At 36.6% G+C, this 12,184-nt stretch overlaps 1 protein-coding gene across 2 annotated transcripts in view; it reads right to left on the bottom strand.

The window, feature by feature from the left end:
* LOC129769872 (ubiquitin-conjugating enzyme E2 W) overlaps positions 1 to 12,184 on the bottom strand; it is a 65,470-nt gene that overhangs the window by 5,415 nt on the left and 47,871 nt on the right. The window contains exons 2-3 of one of the 2 annotated variants that reach the window (XM_055772376.1): positions 1,627 to 2,000; positions 1,428 to 1,519 (exon numbers count right to left, since the gene is read on the bottom strand). In XM_055772376.1, the coding sequence (XP_055628351.1) occupies positions 1,428 to 1,519; positions 1,627 to 1,758 (224 nt within the window). In that variant the 5' untranslated portion in view covers positions 1,759 to 2,000. The remainder of the gene's footprint in view (positions 1 to 1,427; positions 1,520 to 1,626; positions 2,001 to 12,184) is intronic. The other variant, XM_055772377.1, reaches the window with a different exon arrangement.

Here is a 12,184-nt window from a genome sequence, read left to right as displayed (position 1 = left end):
AGTACGAGAACTGCGTACAGGTCTATCTGGTATTTTACGTCGACGATATAATCCTAGCGTCGAACAGTTTAGAAGAGATTGAAAAGATTAAGCAGGAACTGTCGAAGGAATTTGAGAAGAACGATATGAACTACCTCCACAGCTTTCTCAGGATCAAGTTCGAGCGAGATCATCCAACAGGTAATTTGATAATCAATCCGTCTAAATACGTTTTCGATCGCTTGTAGCGGTTCGGCATGAAAGAATGTAAGCCTATACCAATCCCATTGGAATCGAATCTGAAACTGGAGAAGCCGATTTCCTGAAAATCCGTACCGAGAATTATAAGGATGCCTGACCTATTTGATGGTATCCACGCGGCCTGATATCAGTGTCGCCGTGAATTACCTGAGTCACTTTCAAATTAGCGCTATCGACGTCCACTGGTGCCATCTGAAATGGATTATATGGTACTACGGTAGATACGAAGCATTTCAACTTGGAGCACCAACGTAGTCCAAGAGCAGTTCCTTTGGTTGGATTCGCCGAAACCGACTGGGGAAGCGATACCCTCGATCGCCGATCAAGCTTGGGATACGTTTTCCAAATGTTTGGGAACACCATCTGTTGGACCCCTCGGAAATAAAAGACCGTTTCACAGTCGTCGGAGCAGAGTGCATTGCTCTTAGCCAAGGAACATGTGAATCCATCGGGTTGAGGAACTTGCTAGGAGAATTGGACGTTGGCCTGGGTGCACCACTGGTTATACACGAAGACAACCAGTCGTGCATTCATATTGCCGAGGAACTACGCGGCCATAAGAGGATGAAGCATTTAGACATCAAGTACAACTAAATTCGCGAGTGTATCCAGAATCAGCACATCCAAGTGCGGTACATATCAACGGGACAACAACTCGCGACCTCATTCACTAAAAGCTGTTCCGACCTAGCTAGCTGCCAATACAGCCGGGATGTCGTAGAATGGTATAAGCAAAATAATATTGATTTTTTTGAGAAAAGTATGAATCCCCCAAATCGTACAGATTTTCGTCATATCGAAAAATATTGCCTAAATTGAGAAAGTGTGGCAAAAAAATCAATCTGGTATGGAAAAGTGACGGAAAAAGATGGTAGATTCGGTTGACAACGTCACTGCGCGAAAAAATGGTTGGAGGAATTCAGCGAAATGTTCGAAAGTTCATCAGAAAAGTAGAAAAATAATTTTCCTTGTATTTTTCCTAAAAGCCTAAAAATCTACAGAAATATATTTTGTACTTTATTTCCTCGTAGAGAAATTAGAAAAAAATGTAAATGGAACATACGTTGGAATACCCTTTTAAGTTGATGTTCAAAACGAACATCAATGCTGGTCTCATGTTCAGTTCTATTCTAGGAATTCCTGTAAATTTTGGACAACAATTTGTGTCACAATAAGGTAGTACTTACTGGGTTAAGTTTTGACTAACACTCTCCTCGTCAACCGTCACTCCCGGCGGAGGCTCTTTAATGAGGGACATCAGTTCTTTTTGTAGTCGTCGCTAAAATTAAAAAAAAAATTTTCATCAGTTCGTCTAAAACGTTGTAATATGATAGTTGTCACGAGTGAGAGTAGCAAAACATAGCAGCGTCCTTAAAAAAAACTTGCCTCCCATCGACTATTATCCAGTATAAGGCTCCGATTGACTTTATCTGCATCCTGGATCACTGGACTGGTCGCGGCGGAGATGCTCTCCGACTTGGGCGGCTTTTTTTTGTGCAGTCGCAATCTGTTCAGCATGATGATGATCACGGTAGTTGTGTCTCCTGCTACACAATGTATGCAATCCCAGGCGATAATTAATCAGCCGGACAATATCACAATGGTTTGAGATCTTAAAGAGTTTCCAATCGTCAGTCTACAAAGTTTTGGTTATGATGGCCTCTCTCAGTCACGCAGTCATCTCAAGTAGCTGATATAATTTGCATAAACCGCAGTAAGGATATGCGTAGGCGTGCCCTGGCTTCGAGGCATGAATAATTCTGAAAGGTTCGAGCCGTAATTAATTTTGCGCGTCTATTCCAATCATGAAAATCCTTGTTTTTGGTTGACATCAGGAAGATTTATAAGTATTGGGCGATCACGTTTAAATGATTAACGCGAAATTTTAAATATGCTAAGGGTCAAATAGCGCTAACGGACGAGTCGAAATTCTTCGAAATTGAATCATTCGTTTCATCGCTCGAGAATCCGATTTCCGCAAAAATGTGATCCATCCAACGTCGACTCTCTCTCAGGGTGTGGCTATGGGATATGTTACCCATGTTGCGTTTTTGACAAGAGAGAAGAAACTGCAGCAACAACCAACGTGAAGATATATTATTGGCTAATTAAAGCGTGTCTGGGAGATAATTTTCAATAACGCTCGCCTCACAAGAAGATGTGCGGAGACACAGCTCGCATAACAAAGATTGGATGACGAAGAGAAGGCACATTCATTTACTACCCCACGCCTTATGGAACACGATTTATGCAGCTAATGATTTCGATGATGGCTTAACCTAAAACATAGTATGGTGTATTCCACAGTGCTCGTTATTTTAAAGATGCTGTACCGGTATCAAGATTTCAATAAAAGCTTCACTATTATTCTGGTTGCATTTTACCCACATCGCAAAGAAAGCGCACTATTGTACAGCATAAGAAAGGCCATTGTACTGTCATTCCGAAACGCCTTGAAGGGTATGTGCACGGTTGATGCCTTGAAACCGCACAGCCCATCATGTTAATGACAACATTCACTCAAAAAGGGTGCGCGATCAAGTTCACGAAAACGTGTCTCGCTACCACATGATTACAATGGGTTTGATAAGCCCTTCTCAAGGAAACATCTTGTCTGTGCTAAATAATATAATGAAAGAATTGCAAAAATTAAAAAATCGAGAATTTGAAAAATTTTAAAAATTTAGAAAATAAAAAAAAAAATTTAAAAATATTGGAAAAAAGTTGAAAATTACAAAATTCTTGAGTTCTAAGTTTATTACAAATTCGAATATAGATTGTGGGTCCGAGCTATAATCTATCGTATTTAGGAAATTTGACATCTATAAATGAAGAAAGAATTTGAATAACATATGTAAAATCTGGAGAATAAATTCCTGAAACACGAAATCGAAATTTTAATGCGAGAATTTGAACTAGTCTCACCAAATTTAAAAATTCGATAATGGATGGATTAAAAAACTTAAAAATTCAATAATTTTTTTTATTCATTTCCCTATAAAAATATTTAAAAAACTAAATATTGAAAGCTCTCTAGTAGGTAGGCTCTAATAGGTTTCCAGCAACATCCAAAAACTCAATCACATACACTAGCCATGGTTAGCAAAAATGAATATTGAAAAAGAATTAATGTTTACAAAAATACTACAAGATTAATATAAATTTGACATTTTTCAAAAATTGAAACTTTAAAAAAATCAAAAAAATTGTGAACTTGAAAAAAATAATTTGAATGGTTTTTAAAATTGAATAGTTGAAAAATTTGGACAGTTTGAAAAAAAAATCGAAAAATTTCGAAAATTTGAGAAAAATCGAAAATAAAACAAACCCTAAATTTAAAATTTTTCAAATTCGAAGATGAACTTTTAAATTCATAATTTTTCTTGGAAATTTGACATCAAGAAATGAATAGAGAATTTGAATTACAAATGTAAAATATGGATAATTATTTATGGATCTCGAAATTGGAATTTTAATTCCAAAATTAGAACTAGTATCACTAAAATCAAAAACCCAATTTTTAAATAATTTTTTTCCAATAAAACTAGATATTGAAAGCTCACTAATAGGCAGGCTCAAAGAGAGTCGTAGACACTGGCAAAATATTGAAATTTACGAAAAAACATATTTCAAAACTAGAAAAAAAAGAATTGAAAATTATGAAAAACGTAAAAAATTGTAAAGGTTGAGAATTTACAAAAATCAAAGAATTTTGAAAAATTGAAATTCGAAAAATTTTCAATTCAAAACTTGCCTCAAACTGAAGAAAGTAAACATTCACTAACTGGGCGAAAAGGGAAGACCAATTATTGACATTCGCGTTTTAACTGGTCCGGCATGTAAAACGTCAAATAAAATCGAGGGGAACTTCAATGAATTGTTTGATTCGCTTTGATCATGAAATTTGAAAAACAGAACGATTCCAACGGAAGTTTCGCATTGAGTTCGACAATTTGAGGAAATTATTTGTCAATGTTTATGTCATGCGAAAACAGTGTCAATTTTCATAACATTCCAAATTACATTCGAATGCCCCTCACAGCGAATCTTTCATTTGATTAGACCAGTTAAATCAGGACCAGTTAGCGAACGATTGGTGTATAGGATAGTGGAACAAAACTATAATTCATTTGACATCTAAAAATTAATGAAAAATGTGAATTACAAATGTTTGAAACCATAATTTAAAAATTCAAAAATTAGAAAAAAAAATTGGAAATTCAGAAAAAATTAAGAAAAAAAGGGCAAATTCTATGAATAAATACAAAAATTTGTAAAAGCCCAAAAAAATTTTTTTTCGGAAAAATTTAAATTAAAAAAAATTTAAAAATCTTTTCAAGTTAAACGGTTTGATGTACTTAAAGCTTGAAAATAATTAGGCAAGTAGCAGTTAATAGTTATCAATAGTGGGCATATGATGAAACAACTAACTGTGGATAATGGAAATCCGTTGTGTCCCATGATTTTATTTTAGTGTCTTCATTGTTCTAGATTAATGAAGGAAGGGATGGGATAACTATTAACTGCTACTTGCCTAATTATTTTCAAGCTTTCGTACATTAAACCATTTAACTTATTTTTTTTTTTTACTTTTTTTATTTTCTAGTTTTTAGTACATCATCTGTATGATTAGTATACAGTGGAATCCGATTATGGTTTTTTCAAGATAATTGAATACAACAGAGATAATGGTTTATTCCAAATTCCAGATCAATAAATCAAAAGGAACGAGGTCAAATTTTCATTAATGTGGGACAACCCTACAGACATACAAACATACATACGAACAGGTCAAGTTGAATGAAACCGTTTAAAGAAGAAATTCACTATTTTGTTACAGCGACTATCTTGGTTTTGAATTTTCCTAAATAGCTGTGATCTACTGGTCAAGCCCCTTCACCTGATACCCATTTTGATGGGGTTTGTTTTGAGAAAACATGTAATCGGTCATTTTGTGGTGACGGCCATTTTGGATTTGCATTCCTCATGATTAACTGTGTTCTACTAGTCAAGCCCTTAATTTGATACCCATATTGATTGGGTTTTGGAAAAAAAATATATATCGTTGTGGCGGCCCGTTTGGATTTGCTTTTCTCATGTATAACTGTGTTCTACTAGTTAAATTCTTTTATCTGATACCCATATTGATTGGGTTTTGAGAAAATATGTAATCAGCCATTTTGTTGTGGCGGCCATTTTGTTCTACGTTCTAATTGTTCTACGAGTCCCTATCCCTTTCATTTGATACCCATATTGATGGGGTTCTGAGAAAATATGTAATCCGTCATTTTGTGGTGGCTGCCATTGTAGATTTGCATTCCTCATGAATAACTGTGTTCTACTAGTCAAGCCCTTTCATTTGATACCTAAATTTGATGGGGTTTGGGAAAATATGTAATCCGCCATTTCGTAGCGGCCGCCATCTTGGATTTTTAAAATAATGAAATACGCAGTTTTATAATGACTGCAGAGATAAAGGTGTATTCCAAATTTCAGATCAAACATACAAACATACAAATTACAGGGCAAACCAAATAAAACCGTTTAAAAAAAGAAAAATTGAAAAAAAAATTAAATAAAAAAAACTTTAAACAATCAAAAAATTTTAAGAGTATCGTAAAATTTTAAAAATTCGAAACCTTTATTTTTTTCAATGAGAAAAAAAATAAAAAAAATTAAAAACTCGGGAAATTAGAGACGTTAGAAAAATTAGGGAAATAAAAAAAATTAAACTATTAAAGGGTTTGAAATTTTTTGAAATCAAAAAATGCGAAATATTCAAAGAACTTTAATTTGAAAAAAAAGAAAATTTTGAAAAAACAATAAAAAACAATGATAAAATTTTAAAAATTGATAAAATTTAAAATGTTTGAAAAATTTATAAAAATAAAAATTTCAAAAATGTAAAAACGTCCGAAAATTTGAAAAATTCGAAAAATTAAAAAAAAAACAAAAAAGGTCAGAAAAATTTAAAAATGTTAAAAGTTTGAAAAAACAAAAATCAAGTGTTTTGATAAATAATACAAAATCTCAAATCTCAGCGTTATAAATTTATTTCGAAGTTCACCGAAGTCGCCGAAAATTGCACAACGAGAATGATTTGCTAGTCTCAAGCATCATTCTGTGTGTTCTTTGTGCAATTTGGTTGGTTCAGGTCAATCACGGAGAGCAACTACGAATTGTGCAGTCTACCCAAGCTCAAGCTCAAGCTCTAAATTTTTTTCGAAGTTTGAAATGTGATTCAAAGTTTATCTCGAACTTGAATACAGAATGGCGAATTCTAACTTTTTTTTCTAAAACCTCTTTAAGGAATGATACTTTAATTTGAAATACAAACTTAAAATCAGGAGGGTGAATACGGAACTTGAACTTGAAACGAAAATTGAATTCCGGAATCTGAAACCAATATCACGAATAAGAAATCCATTATTTGGTGTTCAATTTTTGTAATAGAAATCCATAAATCTATAAAGAAACACAGAAAAAATAAGTAAGTGACTATGAAATATTCATATTAAATTGAAAATCTGTCAACTAAAATCTGAAACTAAGAAAATATCATTATCCTGTGAGCCAAATTTAAACCAAATCCGCAATTAATCTCTGAAGTCTCTGAAAATATATTTTTTTCTTGTCTACACTTCATTTTTATTGCGTTTTTCGAGATTTAATCTATATGATCTATATGATAGATCAGTCGAAATAGACGATAGGTACCAATTGACAAAAAACCTCCAAGGAAGTTTCTTATCGAAGCGTTTCCTATGAATAGGAAAAACATACCCTACGCAAATAACATCAAATCGAGCGACTCAATTTAATTGCTTATTTTCAACTTACCGTTGAATTAAACGCGTGTGCGTATTCCACCCTCACCCGATTGGGAACAAAGAACGCAACACATGGCGGGGGGACCACAGAGTGCATTTACCTCTCGATTCATTCTTGGATACGTATAAACGACCACAGTGAACAACATGCATTCATCATATTATTTACCAACACCATATTTTCCTTATTCTGATCTCTCCGCACGTGAGCTCAACCAACGGCTGTGCCTTTCCTTCGATTAAGCCGACACTGCATTCGTTTCCACATACAAATGTACCTATTCTGCCATTCCCATGCATGAGGCACTGGAAGTGTGGAGTCGATTGGGTATGGAGGTACCCCTCCGGTGGCCAAGGCAGAACATCGGCGGTGGCTAAGTCAAGTTAAGTGTTGCCATGCGCGTGAAAGCGGGAGAACAACTTACCAAAACCATGTTTCGTTGGATGTTGTATTTAGATGTGCTTTGGCGCTTCTATGCAAGAGAATCGCATTTTACTTGTACAATGGGAAAGCCATAACACGTTCTTGCTTTGGCACGTATCTATAAATTATTTCGAAAATAATCACATTTGAGTCCAACACTCGCAGGAAAACTTTGTGTTTTTCTTTGAAACCTTGCATAAGTTTTAGTTAAATTTTCATGTAGATCAATGTAAAAAAGTCATATCGTTCTGGCAAAATTTGACAATGATTAAAACAAAAGACTCGAAAGTAGCAATAAGTTCGAATTACTATGATATCGTTCATAGATTTTATTTTATTAAATATGATATGATTCATTCTCTTGAGGAAACCGAGATCTATAATATAATATGTTCCCCATATTCTGTGAAATATAAGAAACACACGATCGTTCACATATCACACTCGCCAATTACTCCAAACCATAACGCAGATTTCCAAGTATTATGGATGTGAAACGTAAATGTCAAACTGACAAATTTTATGCTTTCTACGAAATGGCTGAGTTGACAGCTGTCGCGTATTTAGTGACTATCTCTCAAATCATACGACACGGCTATTCGACGATCTCATTCGATTTACGCACCAATTCGCGCCTTGTCAACGACAGAACGTGAAATCCGAACTCTCAAACCGCTGAGTGAAATTCTTTCCCTCATCTCTGAACGAAAAGTCACTATCGTAACTTCGCGTGTTACGACGCTGAACGCCCGTGACCGTGACCATTGTTTCGTCGGGGGTGGCTTCGCACCGTATTTCAATCGTTATCTCGCGAGCAAACAAAGAAAATTTCGAAAAGATAACATACGCTCAGCATTCGGGTAAATATGTTTGGCTGCATGCCTAATGCCGTTGAGAACACCCGGCGAATATTGTTGGCATTATTCTTGATTAGCATACGCGCTTCACACATTCGCCATCACTGACCTGCGCCACCATTCGCAACAAACTCACAAACTGCGATAGTGGTGGGTACTTGTTGATGTACCATTTCGTAAATGCACTGTTTTTTTACCTTTTCGCGATATTCTCTTTTGTTTACGCTTACTCATATGTGCACACAGTTAGCTGCTATCGGATGTTGTTTTTCACTGTGGCGTTAATCCCGCAATAACTGCGGCGTAAACGAAGAACAGCAGGCAAGGTTTCTGGTGAATTGTCTTCCGCACAAAAACGCTCTTGAGTTGAGTGCAGTGTAACGTACAAGATATCTTATTTCTATGGGGTGGTTTGGTTAGAGTGTATGAATAACAAATCATATCAGAAGAATGAACGGAAACAATGAGAGAGCTCTCTAAGTACGTGATCTGTCCAATAAATAAGTCGCATCAGCTGCCTCGTTGTTTCACATTTTGTCATTTCCATCGCAAAGCCGTGTCCGTGTTACAATTCTACATTTCGGAAAAACAAGCTCCCGTGAACGAAGTGGGCTTACGCTTCTTGCTTGGCCTTTGATAAGGCGTCGATAAGATCGATTAGTATTCTGAGGAAAGCTTATTACGAACTCGAATTTGATCGAAAATCCTATTTCAAATGGTCCAAGTGCTTCCGCAGTGTTTACCACCCTCATTAGAACATATTACCTATTTGAAGAAAGCTTTTTCCTACAGTGAGCTGAATACCCGGATCATATTCCTCAATATTTCATCAAGAACTGTGCATCATCGTTCGCCGCTCCCGCCATACTTATGTTCAATCAATCCCCAATGGACGCCGTGTCCCAGATATTCAGATATTTGGAAACTTGCTTCAATTACACCGATCTTCGAGAGTGGTTGTATACACAGCGTGGAGAATTGAATGCCCATTCCGATTTTTCGCTGTTTGACCAAGCTGCTTGAAAGTCTCATGCATGACAAGTTGTATCCAGCTCTTCAACCAACAATCTCGGACATGGATTCATGAAGAAACACTGGACAACTTCCAACTTGGTGGACTTGACCAGCACAGTAATTCGCAACGTCAATAAGTGAACGCGGTGTACATAGCTTTCGACAAACGGTCGATCTCGCTGTCACAAAACTGAGTCGTCTTGGTCTGCCTCTTGGATTGTTCCAGGAAGACCATTCCTGGATTCTCACTACGCAACACCAAGTAATTTGACGAGGTTTATGCACTGACGAAACTGTAGTATTCATTGATTCGTACTGTTTTTGAATTTGGGCTCTATACCATGCCGTCATTATTTCACGGATTGAAGGAGTCCAAAACGATTCATCAGTTTTACATTACGTAGGCTTCCATGGACCCGGCGGACGTAGGTTGTCATCTCGATACGAACACAGGTTGAAATCTCAATGGGTTGCAAACGCTATCGAGTCGATAATTGTGTGCAGATACTCCTCGTATTTGACATCGTTTGCAACAAAACTGATTGTAGTCTGATTCAGGACATGAACTTCTCTATGGAAAATCAGGGCATGATTTGAATGATTGATAGAGGTGGTGGGTTTCGGAAAATTATCAAAACTGGGTTGATTTCAGATGAATTTTAGATTTTTTTGCTTAATTCGCTCTAGAAATTAGTTATAAATCTATGATTGTTCAAAATGTAGAATGGATAAACTTAATAAAAAATCATCACAAAAATTTTGGAGAGATGAACCTGCCCTAACAACAAATTGGAACATTTCTACCAGAAATTTTTTTTCTGAAATAGGACTACGTCTCTCAGAAAGAGTGCCGAATCAGAAAACAGGCCACATTTTTTAGAAAATAATGTTAACGTTAATAACTATTTTCGCTGTGAACGGGTTTTGATGATTTACACACCAATTAAATCGAAGTTTCGGGACCACGTTACAAATCCTCAGCAGTTCCCATACATTTGCGATACATCAATCTCCTAGCTTTGTTGATTATTTCGATCGTGAATTCGTGGAACATTTTCTCATAAACGCTCATCCTCGGAATGCTTCATTTAATTTTTTATTTTCAACCGACTTTAACCTCATTACATTGACCTCAGAATAAATTTCATTACGTAAAAATATACTCATAATAATATTGGGTTGGGGAAAAAGAAATGTCGTATATTGTCAATATATGACAACACTTTAACATATCTTGTGTTGTACTTATTGCATCGGGTCATACTATACGGCTATTTAAAGACGACAATCTGTGCTACAAGTGTCGTAGACCGGCATGTGAGCACTCGCTTGATTAGCCAGGAACTGGGTATAGACCATAAAACCGTTTGGAACCATTTGCAGAAGATTGGATTCCAAAAAAGCTGGATGTGTTGACGCAAAAAAATCTTTTAGACCGAATCATAGCCTGCAATGCACGGCTGAAACGGAACGAACTCGACCCATTTTTGAAGAAGATGATGACTGGTGATGAAAAGTGGATCACGTACGACAACCTAAAGCGTGGTAGAAGCGCGGTGAGCCGGCCCAAACCATCGCCAAGCCCGGATTGACGGCCAGTAAGGTTTTGCTGTGTGTTTGGTGCAGTGTTTGGATTTCGATCAAAATCGAATGATACACAATGTGTCATGCAAGTAAACTCTCACGAACATATAACCAAATATGAGAGGATCATTCAGAAACTTGTATGAATGTCAGTAATCACTTGTGTAACATTTAGTGATTAAACTAAGAGAGGAACGAAGACTGTTGATTGCATATCCGATCTGTATCAAACATCGCATACCATTTTCGAAGCCTGCATACAAGTTTGAACCGCATATATTGTCCCATTTTACTATAGCGAAACCCGCTGCACAGAAAAATGCAAAGCAATAAATGATACAAGAAAAATTACGTCATCATTTAGTCACCATTTGCGGAGAGCAGCGAATGGGAAAAGAGATAAAACGTGAGAGTTTTTGCTTCTCACTGGAGCGGTGTTGCTAGTAAAACTATGCGGTCTATATGAATATACATATTTCAAGAGATAGCGGCGTTAAAAATGGAAAATATAATCTGACTACCCTTCTTTAGCCTCTATCGAGCTAAATAATAATATAGTTTGCACTCTCTGAGACTTAAAAATCAGGATCTGCTACATTAGCTGAATATGAATCTTTCGCTTTGCGTGGTCCGTACGATCCTGCTGTTTCATGATGCATGGAGAGGTCGATATGCATATGTTAGGGGCAAAGAAGAAAATAAGCTTTCTGACCAAAAGCGTATATGATAGCTTTGCTTGCATGCTGGTGTGCAATAAAGTGCGAGCCGATGCAGAGTTGTCTCGTTCTCTTTTGTGTCGTGATTTGCAACACATAACAACAAAAGAATACCGCTGGGGGAAATGTTTCCTGAAAGATCATATTTGAACGAACGAAAGCGATTTTTTCAATGAGTGGATCATTTGGCAAACACTGGTTTGGTGGGATTGGAAGGGAATCATCCACTATGAGCTGTTCAACTATGGCCAGACCCTCAACTCGGTTCTCTACTGTGAGCAGCTTGACCGTTTGAAGCAGGCGATTGACCAGAAGCGGCCAGAAATGATCAATAGGAATGGTGTTGTTTTCCACCAGGACAACGCTTGGCCTCACACATCTTTGATGATCCGCCAGAAGCTACGGGAGCTCGGATAGGATGTCCTATTGCACCCACCGTATAGTCCGAACCTGGCTCCAAGTGATTATCATCTCTTCCGGTCCTTGCAAAACGCTCTTGGTGATACTAAGTTGGCCTCA

The sequence above is a fragment of the Toxorhynchites rutilus genome, chromosome 2 (assembly GCF_029784135.1).
Source record: "Toxorhynchites rutilus septentrionalis strain SRP chromosome 2, ASM2978413v1, whole genome shotgun sequence".
NCBI classification, from domain to species: domain Eukaryota; kingdom Metazoa; phylum Arthropoda; class Insecta; order Diptera; family Culicidae; genus Toxorhynchites; species Toxorhynchites rutilus.
The sequence above is the reverse complement of the archived record's forward strand: the minus strand, read 5'-3'. Positions and strand labels throughout refer to the sequence as shown.